This window comes from Lepidochelys olivacea, assembly GCF_965140295.1.
Source record: "Lepidochelys olivacea isolate rLepOli2 genome assembly, chromosome: 7".
Taxonomy (NCBI): Eukaryota; Metazoa; Chordata; order Testudines; family Cheloniidae; genus Lepidochelys; species Lepidochelys olivacea.
In genome coordinates, this window is record NC_140417.1 from 93149457 (window position 1) to 93166968 (window position 17512).

The 17512-nt window shown below is 44.4% G+C and overlaps 1 protein-coding gene across 4 annotated transcripts in view; it reads left to right on the forward strand.

The window, feature by feature from the left end:
• The window catches only part of TNKS2 (tankyrase 2), a 70346-nt gene extending 67915 nt beyond the window's left edge, over positions 1–2431 (forward strand). For all 4 annotated transcript variants that reach the window (XM_084635030.1, XM_084635029.1, XM_084635028.1 and 1 more), the window contains one exon: positions 20–2431. In XM_084635030.1, the coding sequence (XP_084491156.1) occupies positions 20–38 (19 nt within the window). In that variant the 3' untranslated portion in view covers positions 39–2431. The remainder of the gene's footprint in view (positions 1–19) is intronic.
• The last annotated feature ends 15081 nt before the right edge of the window (positions 2432–17512 follow it).

A 17512-nucleotide genomic window follows, 5' to 3' on the forward strand; every position in this document is an offset into this window, starting at 1 on the left:
TGAATCATTTGCTTTTCAGGCTTATCCAGAATATTTGATTACTTACCAGATTATGAAACCTGAAGCCACCATGGAAGCTTGAGGCAAATTGCTTTTGGAAATCAACAGATCTGAACATGAAGATACCAATACCTAACATCTTCTAAATTACACTGAATTGATGAAAAATTTTTATCCACAGGCATTGTGGTAGAAAATGTGAAAAAAATTAACATTTTGACTTGATAAAGCTTTAATAATGTACAGTGTGTTTTCTAAAATTTCAAAAACTTCCTCTTTTTCAGCACTTTAACAGTTACCATTCCAGGTAAACTGGGTTTGTCTGTATTAAATTATAAGCATAAATTAACTTGAACTATGCTTTTTATATAATACTACATTGAAATCGAGCAGAAACTATAATATTCCACACAGGAATTCATTTTACTTATACTGTGTTCTTTAAAACACTGCATTTACACTGAATACAATTTCATTTGTAAAATTGTAAATAAGAGCTTTTGTACTAGCATGGTATTTATTTACATTGCTTTGTAATATAAGTGTTTTAGAACTGCAACCTTGTACAAAGTATTTTTTTCCAAACATTGCATTGTTCATCTATGTTTCATCATACACCATAAATAGGAGAAGTCTTTGATTCCAGGGTTTGTCTGTTGGGAGGGTGGAGAATATAAATTTGATTTTAATTAACCATTTTAGAATTATACAATGCTTCAACAGTTTTTCAAAAGATACTCCTATAATTTTATTTACGAAATATGCATTCCAGAGAACCATGGCCTATGAAAGTAGGACACTCCATTTGATTACTGAAGTATTTTCTCACCTGTTTACCAGTATTTCACATTTCATGATCATTAAATTGTCTTCTAGAATTTGTATTGGACTAGATCTGTAGTTAATCAGTAGTCTTATTTCAAGGCTATTAGATCCTGTGAATTATGGCTAATAAATGATTTTCCTTGAATGTAGGTGGAAACTTTACTTCAAGGAGGTCTTTCTAGATAAGTCCCTAATACTTTAAATTAACACAAGGAAGCTGAATACATAATGTCTAGTGAGAATGAATAAATTGATTTATTTTCTGGCACATCATGGTTAGCCCGTATAACTTGTGGGTGCACACACAATATAAACATTATGGGGTGGATGGACATCTTTAGACCATCCCTGTCTTTCTGTTTATGCTTCCTCCTTGTTTATGCTCAGGCTGGTAGCTTCAGCAGTAATAGAAGCTTGCTGCTGCAGTGCTTTGTGCTGAGTGAAATAGATAGGATTGTAGGATCCTAGTTTCTTGCATTCAGCTTGATGGATAAAACACTTGTGCATGAGCAGAAAGAGCTACTCTTCTACGCAGTTATTGGCTACAGTTATCACATGACTATGTCTTGGGGGAGAAGGGAGCAAAGGAGATAAACCACCTGATCAAGGCACATTACAGATAAATGAATGCACTGCCCTCTTGTTCACCCCATCATAGTTTATCTGCATTCTCTATTTTTACTACATCTGCAATTTTTACCTACATATTTAAAAATATGTAAATAAAATGCAGACAATTATAGTTGATACCATGGGCTGAATTTTAAACTGAATAAGCATATTTTAATTGGTTATATTTCTACATCTAGGACTCTGTCCCATAAGTTAATTTGTTTGCAGGTCATATAACCTTAACATGGTTTTAAATGTAATAATTAGTCAAGACTACTAAATCGTCTTGCTGATATGGTGATGATGTAATTATTCTGTCCATGAGTAAGTGTACTGAAAAGTACAAAATTATGTGAAGAATCTGAGTAATAAATAAGATCATGAAATCTAACTCTCGCAGAAAGCAATATTGACAGTGAATAAAAGGTGCTTTAATTTAAGGTATTTTTTCCCAGGATGTTGACCACTTCTTGGTTTAGTGTAATGCTGGAACTGGTGGTCATGCAAAATCTGGTAAATATGATTAAAATGTTGATATTTTAGTTTCATTGCTAAAATATTTCATTATGGATGATTACTTCATATCTTGTAAAATATTGGGGTAAGATAGCATTTAAGTGGCACCACAATGTTGTTTTTGTCTGTTTTAGTTTTTGCATGATATACCTTGCATTCTGAAGGTGGAAATTGTAATGGTTTGATAGTCTTGACTTTTGAGGTGAAACTTTTATCTCTTGTGCAATTAGGTCTGCTTTACTCATCTTGAAGTGTGTTACGTGTACTGTACCACATTCCATACCCATTTAACACTAAATAAATTTAAATTCACTGGTTTTCTGGTAGCATGATAGTAATTACAGGCATAATGTAAGTAAATCAATCAACCTTTCTGAGTACAAGAATTCATATTACAATAAACTGATTACAGTAGAACATAATGTAGTTCTGAATATGGAAAAGTTCTTAACAGAGATTAAAAGAGTGGAGTATTGGAGTAATTTGCAGCTTGGTATTGATGTTGATCAGAAATTTTTCTTCTTTTGGTATAAGAGAAGAATTAAACTAAGATTTTACTTTTAGAGTTCTGCACTTAAAACACTATCAGCTGGTCCAAAAAATGGTCAAGGTTGAAAAGGGATAATTGGCCTGAATGTGTGAGGCAGTTTTGTAAAACCTGTAATAATCTCCAAATCCAGGAATTCAAAACAATTGCCTATCCTTTACTGTACAGGTGTTTCAGAGTACATTTTATCTAAATGAGTAAAGGCAGAGCATTGCTTAGATCAGTTAGTGTAACACTGAAAATATATTTTTATTCCCATAGCAGACACCAATGTGGTAGGTGCTTTCCAAACACAAAGAAGGTTTATTCTTATCTGGTGGTGTAGAACAGTTATGGCCACTAGAGGGCAGGAATGTAAATCTTTACTAAGACAGTAATGTGGAATTTTCAAAAGTGACTGAAGAGCATGAGTTCCATTCGCTTTAATTGGGACTTGTGCTCTTCAAAAACTTAGGTGGGATTTTCAAAAGCACCGAACATGTCTAGGTTTTTAATAAATATATAAAACAACTCTATCCTGTGACTCTGTTTACATATAACAATTTTTAAATAAGTAATTGTATAGCAACCTACCTGCAGTTAATGAAATAATATAGCAGAGTTTTTCTGAAAGCTTTACAAATAATTTAAAGTTTAATTCTTACTTGAAGTTAGAACAATTCAGGAAAATGTTCTCTGCGGTATATAGCTCTGACTAAGGTTAACCATACAAACCATCATTAATATTAGGTACATTAGAGCTAATTTCAGATAGGGTCAGTGTTGGCTGCTGAGAAAAATGGAAAGAACAGTGGTTTAAAGTAAATCGAAGTAGGAGTGGGACCCTCACCATTTGTCAGGAAAGCTTGGGGACAAGAGCCAGTCAATCCTGCTGTTCTCACTTCAAATTCTCCAGAATCTTCATTTCTGTAGATCATGAAGAGGCAGAAAGAGCAAGGAATGACCTCTGTAAGAGGTGGGGAGCTTCCATAGAGTTCTTAGTTTGATTCGTTGCTGAGGAGCTCCAGATTGTTGTGCTGATGTCAAGTCACAAGCCTCTGTAGCTACTAACTCAACAACTTGATATTGCTGCCTGATGGAAACGCCCTTCATGACGTTACTAGCTAAGTACCTTTCTGTGATGATGTCAAGACATGGACTTCTTTGAGGTTCCTGACTCAGCACCTGAAGATTTGCTAAGCAAATGCCAAGCTATCAAGACACACTGTGGTTACTGGCTCAACGCCTCTACTCTGTTGGGCTGACTTCAAAGCACAAGTTTCTTTGAAGTCTCTTGTTCAGAATCTTGCTCTGGTGCTGATGTCAAGGCACAGGTTTCTGAAGATTACGGGCAGAACAGCAGTAGTTTGCTGGGTTGATCTCAAGGATAAGTCCTCTGTGAGGTCAATAGCTCTAACTTGTCTGGATATTCTCACTATCTCTCTGCAAGCTAGAGGTGTTGAGCCAATGTCAGACATAGGCCCTTGTGAGGTTATGTTTATAGTTCCAGTAGCTGCTGGGGCTGATGTCAGTCCTCTTCCTTGACACTATTAATGCAGTGTCTCTAGCTTGCTTGTATGACTGTCAAGACAGAGTATTTGTTGCACAGTCAGTGGCTCAATATGTCTAACTCACTAGACTGATTTCATGGTGCAGAGTTTTGTGAAGTTCAGCACCTCCAGCTCACTGAGTTTTGGTCAAGGCAGTGGGCTGCCTTGAGCTCACTTGCTCATCAGCTTTAGCATAGTGGTCCTATATTTTTTAATCCAAGCTTGTTTGGCTCTAGATGCTGCTATATACAGAAAACTAAATTAAAAAGGGGGATTGGAATCCTTCATTTAAGTGTTCCAGTATTGTAAAAATTTAGGGTATTTTTTAAGCTGTTAATTGGAACAGTCCAATCAACTTCTCAATCAAGTGTGCTGTCTCATTCTACGGGGGAAAACTCCCCAACTACTAATGCTGAAATACTGTTCTCCGACATCTGCAGCTTTACCACTTCAGACAATGGGTTGTCTCTATTTCTATCAGCTACCAAATTCATGGTCATGAAAAATGCGTCACAGACCGTGAAATCTGGTCTTTTGTGTGCTTTTACCCTATATTATACAGATTGCATTAGAAGACCAGAGTTTCTCAAATTGGGGATCCTGACCCAAAAGGGAGTTGCAGGGTAGTCACAGTATTGCCACCCTTACTTCTGCGTTGCCTTCAGAGCTGGGCGGCCAGAGAACGGCGACTTTTGGCCAGGTACCCAGCTCTGAAGGCAGCGCCCCACCAGCAGCAGCACAGAAGTTAGGGAGGCAATACCATACCATGTCATTCTTACTTCAGCGCTACTGCTGGCGGTGGTTCTGCCCTCAGTGCTGGGCTCCCGGCCAGCAGCCATTGCTCTCCACCTGCCCAGCTCTGAAGGCAGCACCGCTCCCAGCAGCAACCCCCCCCCTACAAAAGCCTTCTGACCCCCTCTCCCCCCCACAACTCCTTTTTGGGTCAGGATCCCTACAGTTATGACACTGTGAAATTTCACATGTAAATAGCTGAAATCATGAAATTTACTATTTTTTAAATCCTATGACCGTGAAATTGGTAGGGCCCTACCTATGAGACAGGACCAGACCTGTTAGTCAAGGAAAGGCCCTGTCTCAGGCAAATTCACAGATCATATGCTTTAATTTGTAAACCTGTTTTGTTTTTCTTTCCCCTCCTTGGTGTTTGATGTGGTGGGATATTTAATTTCTGTGTTGCCTAACAGGTTTGGTCTGCAGCTGGCAGCTGTCCCTCACCCAAAACAGGTCAAGATGGCACTTTAAAATGAAGCAGTACACTAAATGCCTTTCACCAGTAATTTCTTGCCCGAGTGTATTTTTTGTTTTTTGCTTCTCCTGAGGAGGTGACGGCGACTAACTTAGGAGGGTGCTCCAAAAGGGTAGCTGATCCTGTTCCTCTTACCTCTGGTTGCTCCCTTTGCCCCCAACGGTGTTGGGCCCAGACAGCAGTTTCTTCACCATTGCTGTAGCTATCTCCAGGAAACCTGACTGAGTTAAACAGCACTGATCCTACAGTAATAGTGCCTGGATCCACTTCCAGGGCAGACATCTCCGTTTAAGCCCTCGTCTCTTTCTCTCTGGCCCTTCCACCACAATTAGTGACCTGAGAGAGCCTGTTATAAACACCGGTGTTTGGACAGTTCCTTGGTCTTTTTGCTTTCCTATTCATTCTAACAAAATGGTATCTTCTGAGATCCCATCTCCTGAGTATGTTAGCCATAGGAGACATTATTCTTATCCTTGCAATGCTCCATCCTCCCCCTCTACTCCTTGCTGAGAAAGAGATTGAACCCTATTCCAGGAGGAGAGGAACTTCACGCCCCATCCTACTGGAATTACTCCCTTCAAAGGAGTAACACCCTGCTTGAACTCAGTCCATCCCTCCTACCATGACATGTGGGTCCCTCCAAAGGATTGTTCATCCTCTCAGAAAGGATCCCCAGAATTGAGTGTGCTGTGCAAAGCTTAGGTTCTCCACTGCTTTGTCCAGAACCGAACAGAAGAGGAAGTGGGAGAGAGCCCACTTTCTTCACATCCTTTAGAGTCTAGATCGCTCCTTCAAAAGAAGGAAAGACCAAACACAGCAGACCAAAACTACAAAAGCTCAAGAAAATTGTTATTTAAAAATACCTGTTTACCTCCCTTACAAGAGGTAATTTCTGAAAATCTAGTATGGGTTTAATCTTCCTCTTCTGAGGATGAAGACCTCTCGGATCCCAAATTGAGACCATGGAAGAAACAAGTATCTAAGCAGATCGCTTTGAATTAGTAATGCTACTCAGAATGATTTCTCTTGATATCAAAGCTGATGAGGTTCCACCATTGCAGAACAGTTGTGATGTGAAAGAAAGTGAGACTACCAAAAATAACTCCTCAAATAAGAGTGGGAATAGCCTAATAAATATGAAAGTCTTTCAAGTCAGGTGCAGAAGTTTTACACAATACCTACCACTAAAACAGACTGCCAATTTGCCTCAGATGCCTGCAGTAATGCCTCCCTGAATAATGGCTCAAGGAAGCAGTACTGCATCCACCTTAGGCACAGCCATTTTACCTTGGGGATGGCACTTTTCCTGAGTGAACCAAGATGAAAAGGACAGCCTGTGGGAGAAAGTACAGAGCTTCTTCCACTGCACTTCATATTTCAGCTGTATCCAACAGTTTACAAAGAAAAAGTTCAAAGAACCACTGAATCCGATGAAGTGAGCTGTAGCTCACGAAAGCTCATGCTCAAATAAATTGGTTAGTCTCTAAGGTGCCACAAATACTCCTTTTTGTGAATGGGAACTGCTTGCTAGATGAAGGGGAGCGTTCCAGCACAGTCACTGGCAGTAAGAAGGGAAGGAGAGAGGGAGCTGGCAGCGTCCCTTATACCAGTGCATACGCGGGCCACTCTAGAGGGTGCCAGAGCTGGTCCCCTATGGATACCACTGAGGAAAAACTTCCGGCACCATTGCATATGGTGAGCACACATACCTAGAATGTAATGGACATGAGCAAGCACTCAATCAAGAAGAATTTCCATGACACAGCTGGAGGTAGGCTTCCCTGACATATGTAGATAAGACCCTCTTGGAAATTACTGCTAACATAGATGGCAGATTCTCTACTGGGAATTTTATCCTCTTGCCAGATTTGTTCCAATATTTTAGATCCAGTATTTCCAGCTGAGCATTTGGAAATTGGGAAGAATGTAAAATAGATTTATCATTGCTCCACTTTAGGTACACATTTTATGGCTCTAATTGCTAGTAAGTAGGAAATAACTTATTTAAAAGAATTGGAAGAAATTGTGTTGGAAAAATATCTAGGATGAGTGGTTCTCTAGAATTTGATACCATAGTCTGACAAAACCACTTTCATCACCTTTTGGGCAGAGGAAGAGACTGACTATCACAAAGAGAAATTTATCCTTCTTCTCCTATGCCTCCTGAGGAGACCTGGCTCTGGATTATCTTGGAATCATGGATCAGTCTTGTATTCTTGGCTTGATTCCGTCAACCCTTCTCTTCTTCAAAATCAGTTTTTGAAGAGGAAAAGGTGAAATGGCAAAAGAGTTGCTTGCTCTTTTTAAGACTGTCTGAAGTCCCTCACTTGGTGGTTCAAGGAGAGGAAGGACTAATTTTCCTTAACCTCAATCACAGTTTAAGTAATTCTTAATTTTCCTCCAGCATAGCTGAATGATGCCGTGGAGACAAAGAAGAAATTTTTCACATGGTAGATTTAAAATCCTTGGAAGTAAGATTTTCAAACATGGTGTAGGCCCAAATTAGGGCTGCCTGTGCATACTTCAGCTGTATCCAACTGCTTTGAAGTGCAATGGAAGCTCTATACTTTCTCCCATGGGCTGTCCTTTCATCTTAGGTACCAGCCAAAAGACCTAAAAAAAACACATGGGAAGGGGGCGCTCCCCGGATACCCATAAGGACAAGGCACAGGTGGAACCCAGATGGACTCAGGCTATCTGAGGACAGGACAAGAGGACAGGACAAGGAGTAATGGTCTCAAGTTGCAGTGGGGGAGGTTTAGGTTGGATATTAGGAAAAACTTTTTCACTAGGAGGGTGGTGAAACACTGGAATGCGTTGCCTAGGGAGGTGGTGGAATCTCCTTCCTTAGAAGTTTTTAAGGTCAGGCTTGAAAAAGCCCTGGCTGGGATGATTTAATTGGGGATGGGCCCTGCTTTTGAGCAGGGGGTTGGACTAGATGACCTCCTGAGGTCCCTTCCAACCCTGATATTCTATGATTCTATCTCACTGTCCCTGGAACCCAGCCAGGTGACAGCCTCACTGATGGGACCTACTCCACCCCACAAGCTGCCTCCCACTCCTGAGAGTGCTAGAGGCACGCAGTACCTCACAGTGCCATCCACCCAGAAGCCTTGATAGCAAGAGATATTTTCTCCCTCCTGGTGCCGCCAACTCCGCAGGAAGAACGGCCCATGGACCCCTCCCTCCCACCTGTTTCAAGAGGAAAGCCTTCAATGGTACCCCTGCACAAGTCATCCCTGAGGCAACATACCCTGGCCCCATCCCACTCCCTAGAGCCATGCCAACAACCTCTGGAGCTGCATCCCAGAACACAGGCCCACAACCAGGCATCGAGTTCCCAACACAGATGACCGAAGTCAAGGCACCGATCCCTGGGAATCCCGACACCAGTCACTGGACCCACGGTACTGGGCCACAGAAGCACACCATCAGTCCTCGGAGCCCTGGAGATCTCTTCTTAGTGTCCAAACACTGCTCGCCAGAGCCCCCTTGATGCTCTCAGGGGTCTTGGCACCGCTCCTCAGAGCCTCGCCAGATCCACGACACTGGTTACCAGAACCTTGTCACCAGAGCCCCATCACCAATCACCACTGCGTGACGGATGGTCCCCTCACTCCTGGGCATCGGAACTGACACACTATGCTCAAAACAGGTGGCATCACTCCCCAGATTATTGCAGGGCCTATGCACATCACCAATGATCGCCGGATACGTGGCATGGTTTTGTGGATTCCCAGTACCGCTCCCCGAAGGGCAGGTTCAAGGCCGCCAGATATAGTGGGGAAGCCTACCCTATGGTGACTCCGACATGGTCACCAGAGGAAGATTATTGCTCCTCTATCTCTGACAGCGAGGATTTGATGGCCCCCAGAGACCTACCACCACCTGCGCAGCCAGCGGGCGAGTCTACAAGTGCATGGCCACAAGGTCAGTGGCCATGGACCTGGCAGGAATATAACCCGTGGGCATGTTCCCAAGCTGGAGGACCTCAGACTGTACTATCAGTCTCAGGGGTGTCGGAAGACCTTCAGCATCAGTGTCTCGCCCTGTCCCAGGCTCAGAGGTTGGGTCGGGCCAAGGGGCCCAGGAACCATTCCCTCCAGGACATGTGGCTCCCCAGGCAGGTGGGACGCATAACCCACCCTTCCCCCTGGGCTGGCTGCCGCCGCCTCCTCCTCCTCCTGATGAGGCAGTAGCAGGCCCCTCACAGGCGGTGCCCCAGGATGTTGTCAAATCCCACCAGGAGCTGCATAGACAGGTCGCAGCGAACCTGGGATTAAAGGCTGAGGAAATGTCCAAAGCAGAGGCCTTCCTGTTTGATGTGCTGGCTGCAGTGGTGCAGAGCGTAAGTACTACATCCCTGCAAAAGGGTTCGAGTACCTGTATACGCACTACTCCCCCCGGTCGCTAGTAGTCACAGCGGCCAATGAGAATGACAGGCATGATCAACGGAGCTCGACCCCCAAAAATAAAGACGCCAAGCAACTCGATCTATACAGCAGGAAAATTTATTGTACAGCCAGCCTACAGCTTTGCATAGCAAACCACCAGGCCCTGCTCGGCAGATGTCATTTTAATGTATGACAATCCACAGCCAAGTTTGCTGACTCAATCCTGCAGGACGTTAAGCAGGAGTTCAGTGCCATGCTGGGTGAGGGTAGGGCGATTGCAAGGGTTTCCTTCCAGGCCGCCTCAGACACAGCAGATTCCAGAGCCATGGTATCGGCGGTGTCAATGAGATGGGCATCATGGCTGTAGTCATTTGGCCTCTCAGCAGAAGACCAACAATTGATCCAGGACCTCCCGTTCAGTGGCTCGGCCCTGTTTTCTGAACAAATGGACAGCAGATTACACAGCCTGAAAGACTCTAGGGCCACACTTTGCTCGCTGAGCCTGTACACCTTGACCCACGCTAGGAAGCAATTTAAGCCTCAACACGCTTAGAGGTTTATGAGTGAGGCCAGAGCGGAACCATACCACAAAAAGAACAAGGATTTATAGGCACCGCCAAGGTCAGCTGTCAGCAGTGGGGGCTCATTCGGGCCCCTCCTAAGAACAGGCAGTCATTTTGAAGGGACGCTCGAGGGCAACCTCCCAGCCTCGAACCAGGATCTGTCTCACCCCTTATTTTCCCACCATTTGTTGCCTTACCTTTTCGCTTGGACCGCCATAGCTATGGACTGCTGGACCTCAATACTGTGGCAGCAGGATATACTCTCCAATTTTGTTCTATCCCCTGCTTCCAACCTCACTTCCCTGTCCCTCTTCAGGGACCCTTCTCACAAGCAATTGCTCGCCAGGAGGTACAAGCCCTCCTGTGGCTGGGAGCCGTGCAGGAAGTTCCCGTAAAATGAAGAGGGAAAGATTTTTACTCCCAGTACTTTCTCATTCCAAAGGCCAAAGGGAGCCTATGCCCTATCCTGGACCTGTGAGACCTCAACAAATATCTCCAAAAGTTGAAGTTCCATATGGTCTCCCTGGCCTCCATCATCCCCTTCCTGGAGACTGGTATGCAGCCGTTGACCTAAAAGACGCTTACTTTCACATCTTAATATTTCCCAGCCACAAAAGATTTCTATGGTTTTTGGTCAGACACATTATCAGTTCGCAGCGTTCCCATTTGACCTAGCGACAGCACCAAGAGTATTTACAAAGTGCAAGGCAGTAGTCACAGCTTACCTCATGAATCAGGGGGTCCAGATCTAGCCCTATCTGGACAACTGGCTCATCAAGGGTCACTCCAAAGGGCAGGTTCAGAGCAGTATTGAGGTGCTCTGAGTCACTTGTCGCACCCTAGGCCCGTTGGTAAACGAACATTGGTTAGTGTTCAGAGGACAGAGTTCATCGGAGCAGTCCTCAACTCTACCCAAGCCACAGCATTCTTATCACAAGCCAGATTCAGAGTAATGTCAGTTCTGAGTGCCCAAGTCACCACACACCCGCTCACTACAGCTCAGGTCTGTCTCAGACTCCTAGGGCACGTGGCTGCATGCACCTATGTAGTCCAGCACACAAGGCTGCGGCTGAGGCCCCTTCAAATGCGGCTGTCATCGGTCTATTCCCCAGTCAGACACCCCTTGGAAAGACTCCTCATGGTCCCGCCCCGGTTACTCGTCTTCCCTCCCATGATGGTGCAGTCCAAATCCAGTGATGGAAGGGGTTCCATTTGTGCCTCCACGGCCCACAGTGTCCCTGGTGTCGGATGCATCTGACCTCAGCTGAGAAGTGCACCTTAGTGCCCTCAAACTCAAGGACTATGGTCGCAGGAGGAGTTGTCGTGTCACATAAATGTCAGAGAGCTCAAGGCCATCCGCCTGGCATGCGAGGTGTTCCTTCCTCCTCTATCTGGTGAGTGGTGCACATACTGACAGACAACATGGCCTCCATGTTCTACATCAACAGACAAGAGGGAGCCTGTTTCTCAGTCCTGTGTCAGGAAGCTCTTCCTATCTGAGACTTCTGCAACCAGTATGCTACCCACATAGAAGCCTCTCGTCTCCCCGGGGTTCAGAACACGCTGGCGGATTGCCTCAGCTGGTCCTTCTATCACCACGAGTGGTCCCTCCACTTGGAGGTTGCCCGGATGTTCTTCCAAAGGTGAGGAGCTCCCCAAGTGGACCTGTTCGCCACCAGACAGAACAGAAAATGCCATCAATTCTGCTTGTTATAAGGTCTCAATGGTGGCTCTGTCAGATGCCTTCCTTTTGTCGTGGTCAGAGATCTCATGTATGCCTTTCTGCCAGTCCTGCTGATCATCAGGGTCCTTTTCAAGATCAAGAAGGACAAGGCACGAGTCATTATGATCACCATGGCCTGGCCTCACCAGCATTGGTTCGGCACTCTCATGGACTTGGCAGTGGCAGCCCCATGAACTCTTCCCAGCTGTCTGGACTTGCTGTCTCAGGATCACGGACATTTGCTGAACCTGAACCTCGCGCCTCTCTCCACCTCACAGGGTGAATGCTGCCTGGCTAAGTCCCAAGGAGCAGGCCTGCTCCGCACAGGTCAAGCAGGTTCTGCTGGAAAGCAGAAAATTCCTCCACTAAAGCTACCTACCTCACAAATTGGAAGTGCTTCTCCTGCTGGGCTTCAGAGCCTCTTTACAAAATCACTTTAGTGCCTCTTTACAATTCATCCTAGACTACCTCCTGCATTTAAAGCTCCAAGGCCTTGCCTTTTCATTGGTCAAGGTGCACTTGGCGGCTTTATCAGCCTTTCATTCGCATGTCCAGGGGAGATCAGTATTCTCACATAAGATGACGATCAGGTTCCTCAAGGGCCTCAAGAGGCTGTTTCCTCCGATCTGGGATCCAGTTCCCCAATGGAATCTCAATGTACGGTTTTCCAGGTTTACTGGTCCTCCTTTCAAGCCGCTCGCTCTCTCTTGGCGAGGCAAGTCTCCAAGATTAAAGCTCTTACATCGGAGCCCCATACAGGGTGTTTTACCAGGATTAGGTCCAGCTGTGTCCCCTCTCTGCCAAAGGTGGTGCTGCAGTTCCATGTCAACCAGGACATCTTCCTTCTGGTGTTCTGTCCAAAGCCGCACGCGTCTAACGAAGATAGACTTCTGGACACCCTAGACATCAGGCATGCCCTTGCTTTCTACCTGGAGTGTACTAAGCCTTTCCACAGATCAACTCAACTCTTCACTGTGGTGACTGACAGAATGAAGGACCTCCCAGTGTCATCCCAAAGGATCTCTTCCTGCATCACTACCTGCATCCGTACCTGCTACGAATTGGTGCAGGTGACACCTCCGCCAATAGTAACTGCTCACTCCAGAAGAGCTCAGGTGTCGTCAGCCACTTTCCTGGCTCACGTCCCCATCCAGGACATTTGCAGAGCCGTGATGTGGTCGTCGATACACACCTTCACAATGCATTACGCCATTACCCAGCAAACTAGGGATGATGCTGGATTTGGCAGAGCTGTGTTGCAATCGACACATCCATGAACTCCTACCCGCCTCCAGAGGTACTGCTTGGGAGTCACCTACAATGGAATGGACATGAGCAAGCCCTTGAAGGGAAAAAAAATGGTTACTCACCTTTCGTAACTGTTCTTTGAGATGTTGCTCATGTCCATTCCATGACCCACCCTCCTTCCCCTCAGTAGGAGTTCCGGCAAGAAGATACTGAGGGTGCAGAAGGGTTGGCAGCGCCCCTTACACTGGCGCATATGCGCACCACTCCAGAGGGCGCCAGAGCCAGCGCCGGTGCATGTGGAATGGACGTGAGCAACGCATCTCGAAGAAAACAATTACAAAAGGTAAGTAACCGTTTTTTCCTCTGATTCTTCTAGGGCCAGGTCTATTTCAATATCAAATATGGCCCTTTGGCTTGGTTTCTTCCTGTGAACTACCACCAAAGTGGTGGTAGTTCTGTGTGGTGGTTTTGTGATGTGAACAAATGTCCAGTGGGAACCGTTGAAAAACTCCTTTCACTGTAGATCAAAGTCAGATTTGAACCCCGTTATGCAAAGGTGAAAGCCTGGTGCGAACAACCTTTGTCATTTCACCCTCTTTAATTGGGTTCTTGAAAAGCCACTCTGTAAAAGTATGTTTTAAAGGCACAGAGCTCAAGAATGGATGTTTCCTGGTTCAAACTCAAAATCCTAGACTGCTAGACACAGAGTTTAAAATGACACTGTGAATGGTAGAAGTGATGCATGTTTCAGAGGAAAATGTAAATTACTCTGCTTTAAAACAGGATAATTTCCAGTCTAAACACTGAATGAAATAAAATAATTAAATCACACCATAACAGAAACAGTTTGGTATATATTTGAGTTTTAAATATAAAAGGATTGTCTGCTTAACATAAAAGGAACTATGCTAAATTTGTATTTATAGTTGAGGATTAAATAAACTAATCCTCCAGTAGTTTATATTATTAATTGTTAGGAAGTAAGATAGATTCATCTGCATATTAACAGTTTGAAATGTATAGCTCAGTATGGCGAAGACAGCACAAGAGAGACCACCAGTTCTGACAATCAGTCATTCACATTTCCCACTGTTTTGCTCTATTGTAGCAAAATGTGAGAAGCTGCTCTCAAGTCCACACAGACAAAGCTCTTTATTAGTCTTTACTGAGGCATGATCCAGGCATCTATGCTGAAGCCGCTAGCCTGAAAGAAGTGCTACTTGATGGCATCTGGCAGCTTGGCTTTGCAGTGGATAGATTTATGAGCTGTGAAAGATGGTCAAATTAACATCCTAGGCATTCTTGATAGGATTAGAGTTTCTGGGACATGCAGTTATTTGCATATTGCCCTGACTTACCACATTAGTATTGTGTCTTTGTGGCTCATTTTAATACATGATTTCTGTATTTCCTCCCTCCCTGTACATCCGACTGTTTTTAGTTACTCCTTGCTTTCTTACAGAGATCCCAGCTCCCCTAGTATTCCAAGTAGAAATACTGATTTTTTAGCCTGACATTTTCTAATTAAAACATTAATGTAAATAGAGAGCACTAGTTATAGTTCGTGAACTCTATCCTTATGCAGGGATGGATGCTCTTCAATAGCTGCATGATCCAGAAAAGTTTAATGTAAAACTGCATTAACCATGCTTACTAGAGTTGGGAAGGGATACCTGCTGACAGTGTGAATTAACTTTTCCCCCCAAGAATGGGGGGGGGGGGCAGATTAAATGCAAGGTATCTTTCTACATTACATAAAAATATTTCAAGTAATTACCAAAGTTTTCAAAAAGTTTAATTTCACCACTTAAAGAAGTCTAAAGAAAAATGCTTCCCATCCTCAAAAAGTACACAGCATTTCCCCAAAAGCTAGGTTGTGTATGACTACACAAGCTACAGTCACATCTTATCCTTGCAGTCCAGATATACCCTGTGATGTACTTCAACTTTGATAGTCAAATGATTTTGCAATACAGTAACTCCTCACTTAATGTTGTAGTTATGTTCCTGAAAAATGTGACTTCAAGCGAAACAATGTTAAGCGAATCCAATTTCCCCAAAAGAATTAATATAATTAGGGGGGGTTAGGTTCCATGGAATTTTTTTTCACCAGATAAAAGACTATACATAATATATGTTTTAAACCATTTAAAACTGTACACAGCAATGATTGTAAAGCTTGGATGAGGTGGTGGAGTCAGAGGGTGGAAGGGGGTGGGATATTTCCCAGGGAATGCCTTACTGCTAAATGATGAACTAGCACTTGGCTGAGGCCTCAAGGGTTAACACGTTGTTAATGTAGCCTCACACTCTACAAGGCAGCAGGAATGGAGGGAGGGAAGACAGAGATACATACCCTGTGTGTGTGTGTGTGTGTCTGAGAGAAAGAGAGATGCACATTGCCCCTTTATGTATGCTGACCACACTCAAAGTATATTGCCTTTTTAAGTAGATCAGCAAGTTGAGACAGTAGCTGCTGCCAGCAAGTTGCCTCATCCTGAGTCTTGTCGTGTCCCCTCCCGCTCTATGGAGATGGGGTAAGCGGGGGGCAGGAGCAGGGGGAGAGGGGGACACCCTGACATTAGTCCCCCTCTTCTCCCCTCCCCTGCACAGCAAGCAGGAGGCCTCCAGGAGCAGCTCCAAGGCAGAGGGCAGGAGCAGCACAGGGCAGTGGGGCGAGGGACAGCTGAACTGCTGGCAATTGATAACCTGCTGGGCGGTCTGCCGCACAGGGAACTTAGGGGAGCAGGGAGCTGATTAGGGGGGCTGCCAGTCCACCCTGGTTCCAAGCCCCGACCAGCTAGCGCCAACGGGCTGCTCTCCCTGCAAGTAGTGGACAAAGCAGGCGGCTGCCCAACAACGTTATAAGGGAGCATTGCGGAAGTTTAAATGAGCATGTTCCCTAACTGATCAGCAACATAACAAAACAACGTTAACCGGGACGACTTTAAGTGAGGAGTTACTGTACCTACATGTAGAACAGAACAAGCCTGTGGTAATAGTGATATTCCAGCATGAGTGAAAAGGAAAGTGTTAAACAACAAAGTTGAAAACCTACTGATAAAGATATATACAACATTTTCTTAGAGTTAAATACCTTAGAACTGAAAAAACATTGGTTAGATATTCTCCCCTAGTAATCCGTATATGGCAAGTTTGCCCACACTCCCCTTCCAGTCCCCTCTGGCCCATTTCTGTAGCCTCACCTCCATTAGGAGTGAAACTTAGGTGGAGTCTTTCCTCTCTTTTCAGCCAATCTCTTTTCAGTTCCAATATAAAAGCAAAGAAAACCTCCTTATCAGAAGTCCTAGCTCTGTGGCTGCAGCAACAAGGTTATCTCTCTATGTTCCTAATGAAGGCTTGATATCTTAGCTAGAAGAAACGTTACTACAGGTAAGAGATTCTTAATAAGTTGTTTAGGCATGGTTACTTCTTGAAGGCTGTTTGCAACAGTAGAGTGTTAAAAATACATAAGTTGTATCCAGCTGATGGGGTAGAAACCGTTTTCCAAAAAAAACAAAACAAAAAAAACCCACAAGTTCCTTATAAAATGTGTTAAGCTTTGCATGACTAGTCTCCCTAAAGGCCTACCTGTTCATAGCCTCATCACAGCCAAGAGGAGGCTCCATTCCAAATAAGCAGGTGATCCAGGCAGCTCAAAGTGAGTGGTGGTCCCATGACACTTATTGTGACACATCTCACTCCTCATAATTCACTTAGTGAACAAGTACAAGCTCACAGACAGAGAAAGGTGTATCATGAAGTGTGTGTGGCTGCAGCAGAGAAAGGGACTTGCCAAGGTTTCAGGCTTTCAATTTATGGAGTTATTGGAGGAAAATCAAGGGGTAATATTAGTAACGGCGCACGCGTTAATCCACTAGAAAGAATAGCAATCTATACACACAAGTTACTATTTGTAACTGCTTTTAAAATAACTCTGTCGGTGTTTTGGGCTTTTTGATTTCAGGTTTTCATTACACAGAGAAGAGTTGGGGTTTTCATTCTACTGAGATGCCTTAATTGAAAAACTAATGTCTGGGTTTGGGCCACAATGTCAAAAATTAGATGGTGTGGTGAGGGGCGTTATAGAAATGTCTGAAGTAGAAGAGATTTTGAACATCTTCAGAGTTCAGAGGTGTTAAGATTTCTAATAATTGTTTGGCTTGTTATATGGAGAGGCCCCTAGGCTTAGGGGCAGTCAGTTGGCTCCATGTGCTGCTCCTGTATGAAGGCACCCCCCCCCCCAGCTCCCATTGGCCGTGGTTCCTGGGCAATGGGAGCTGCAGAG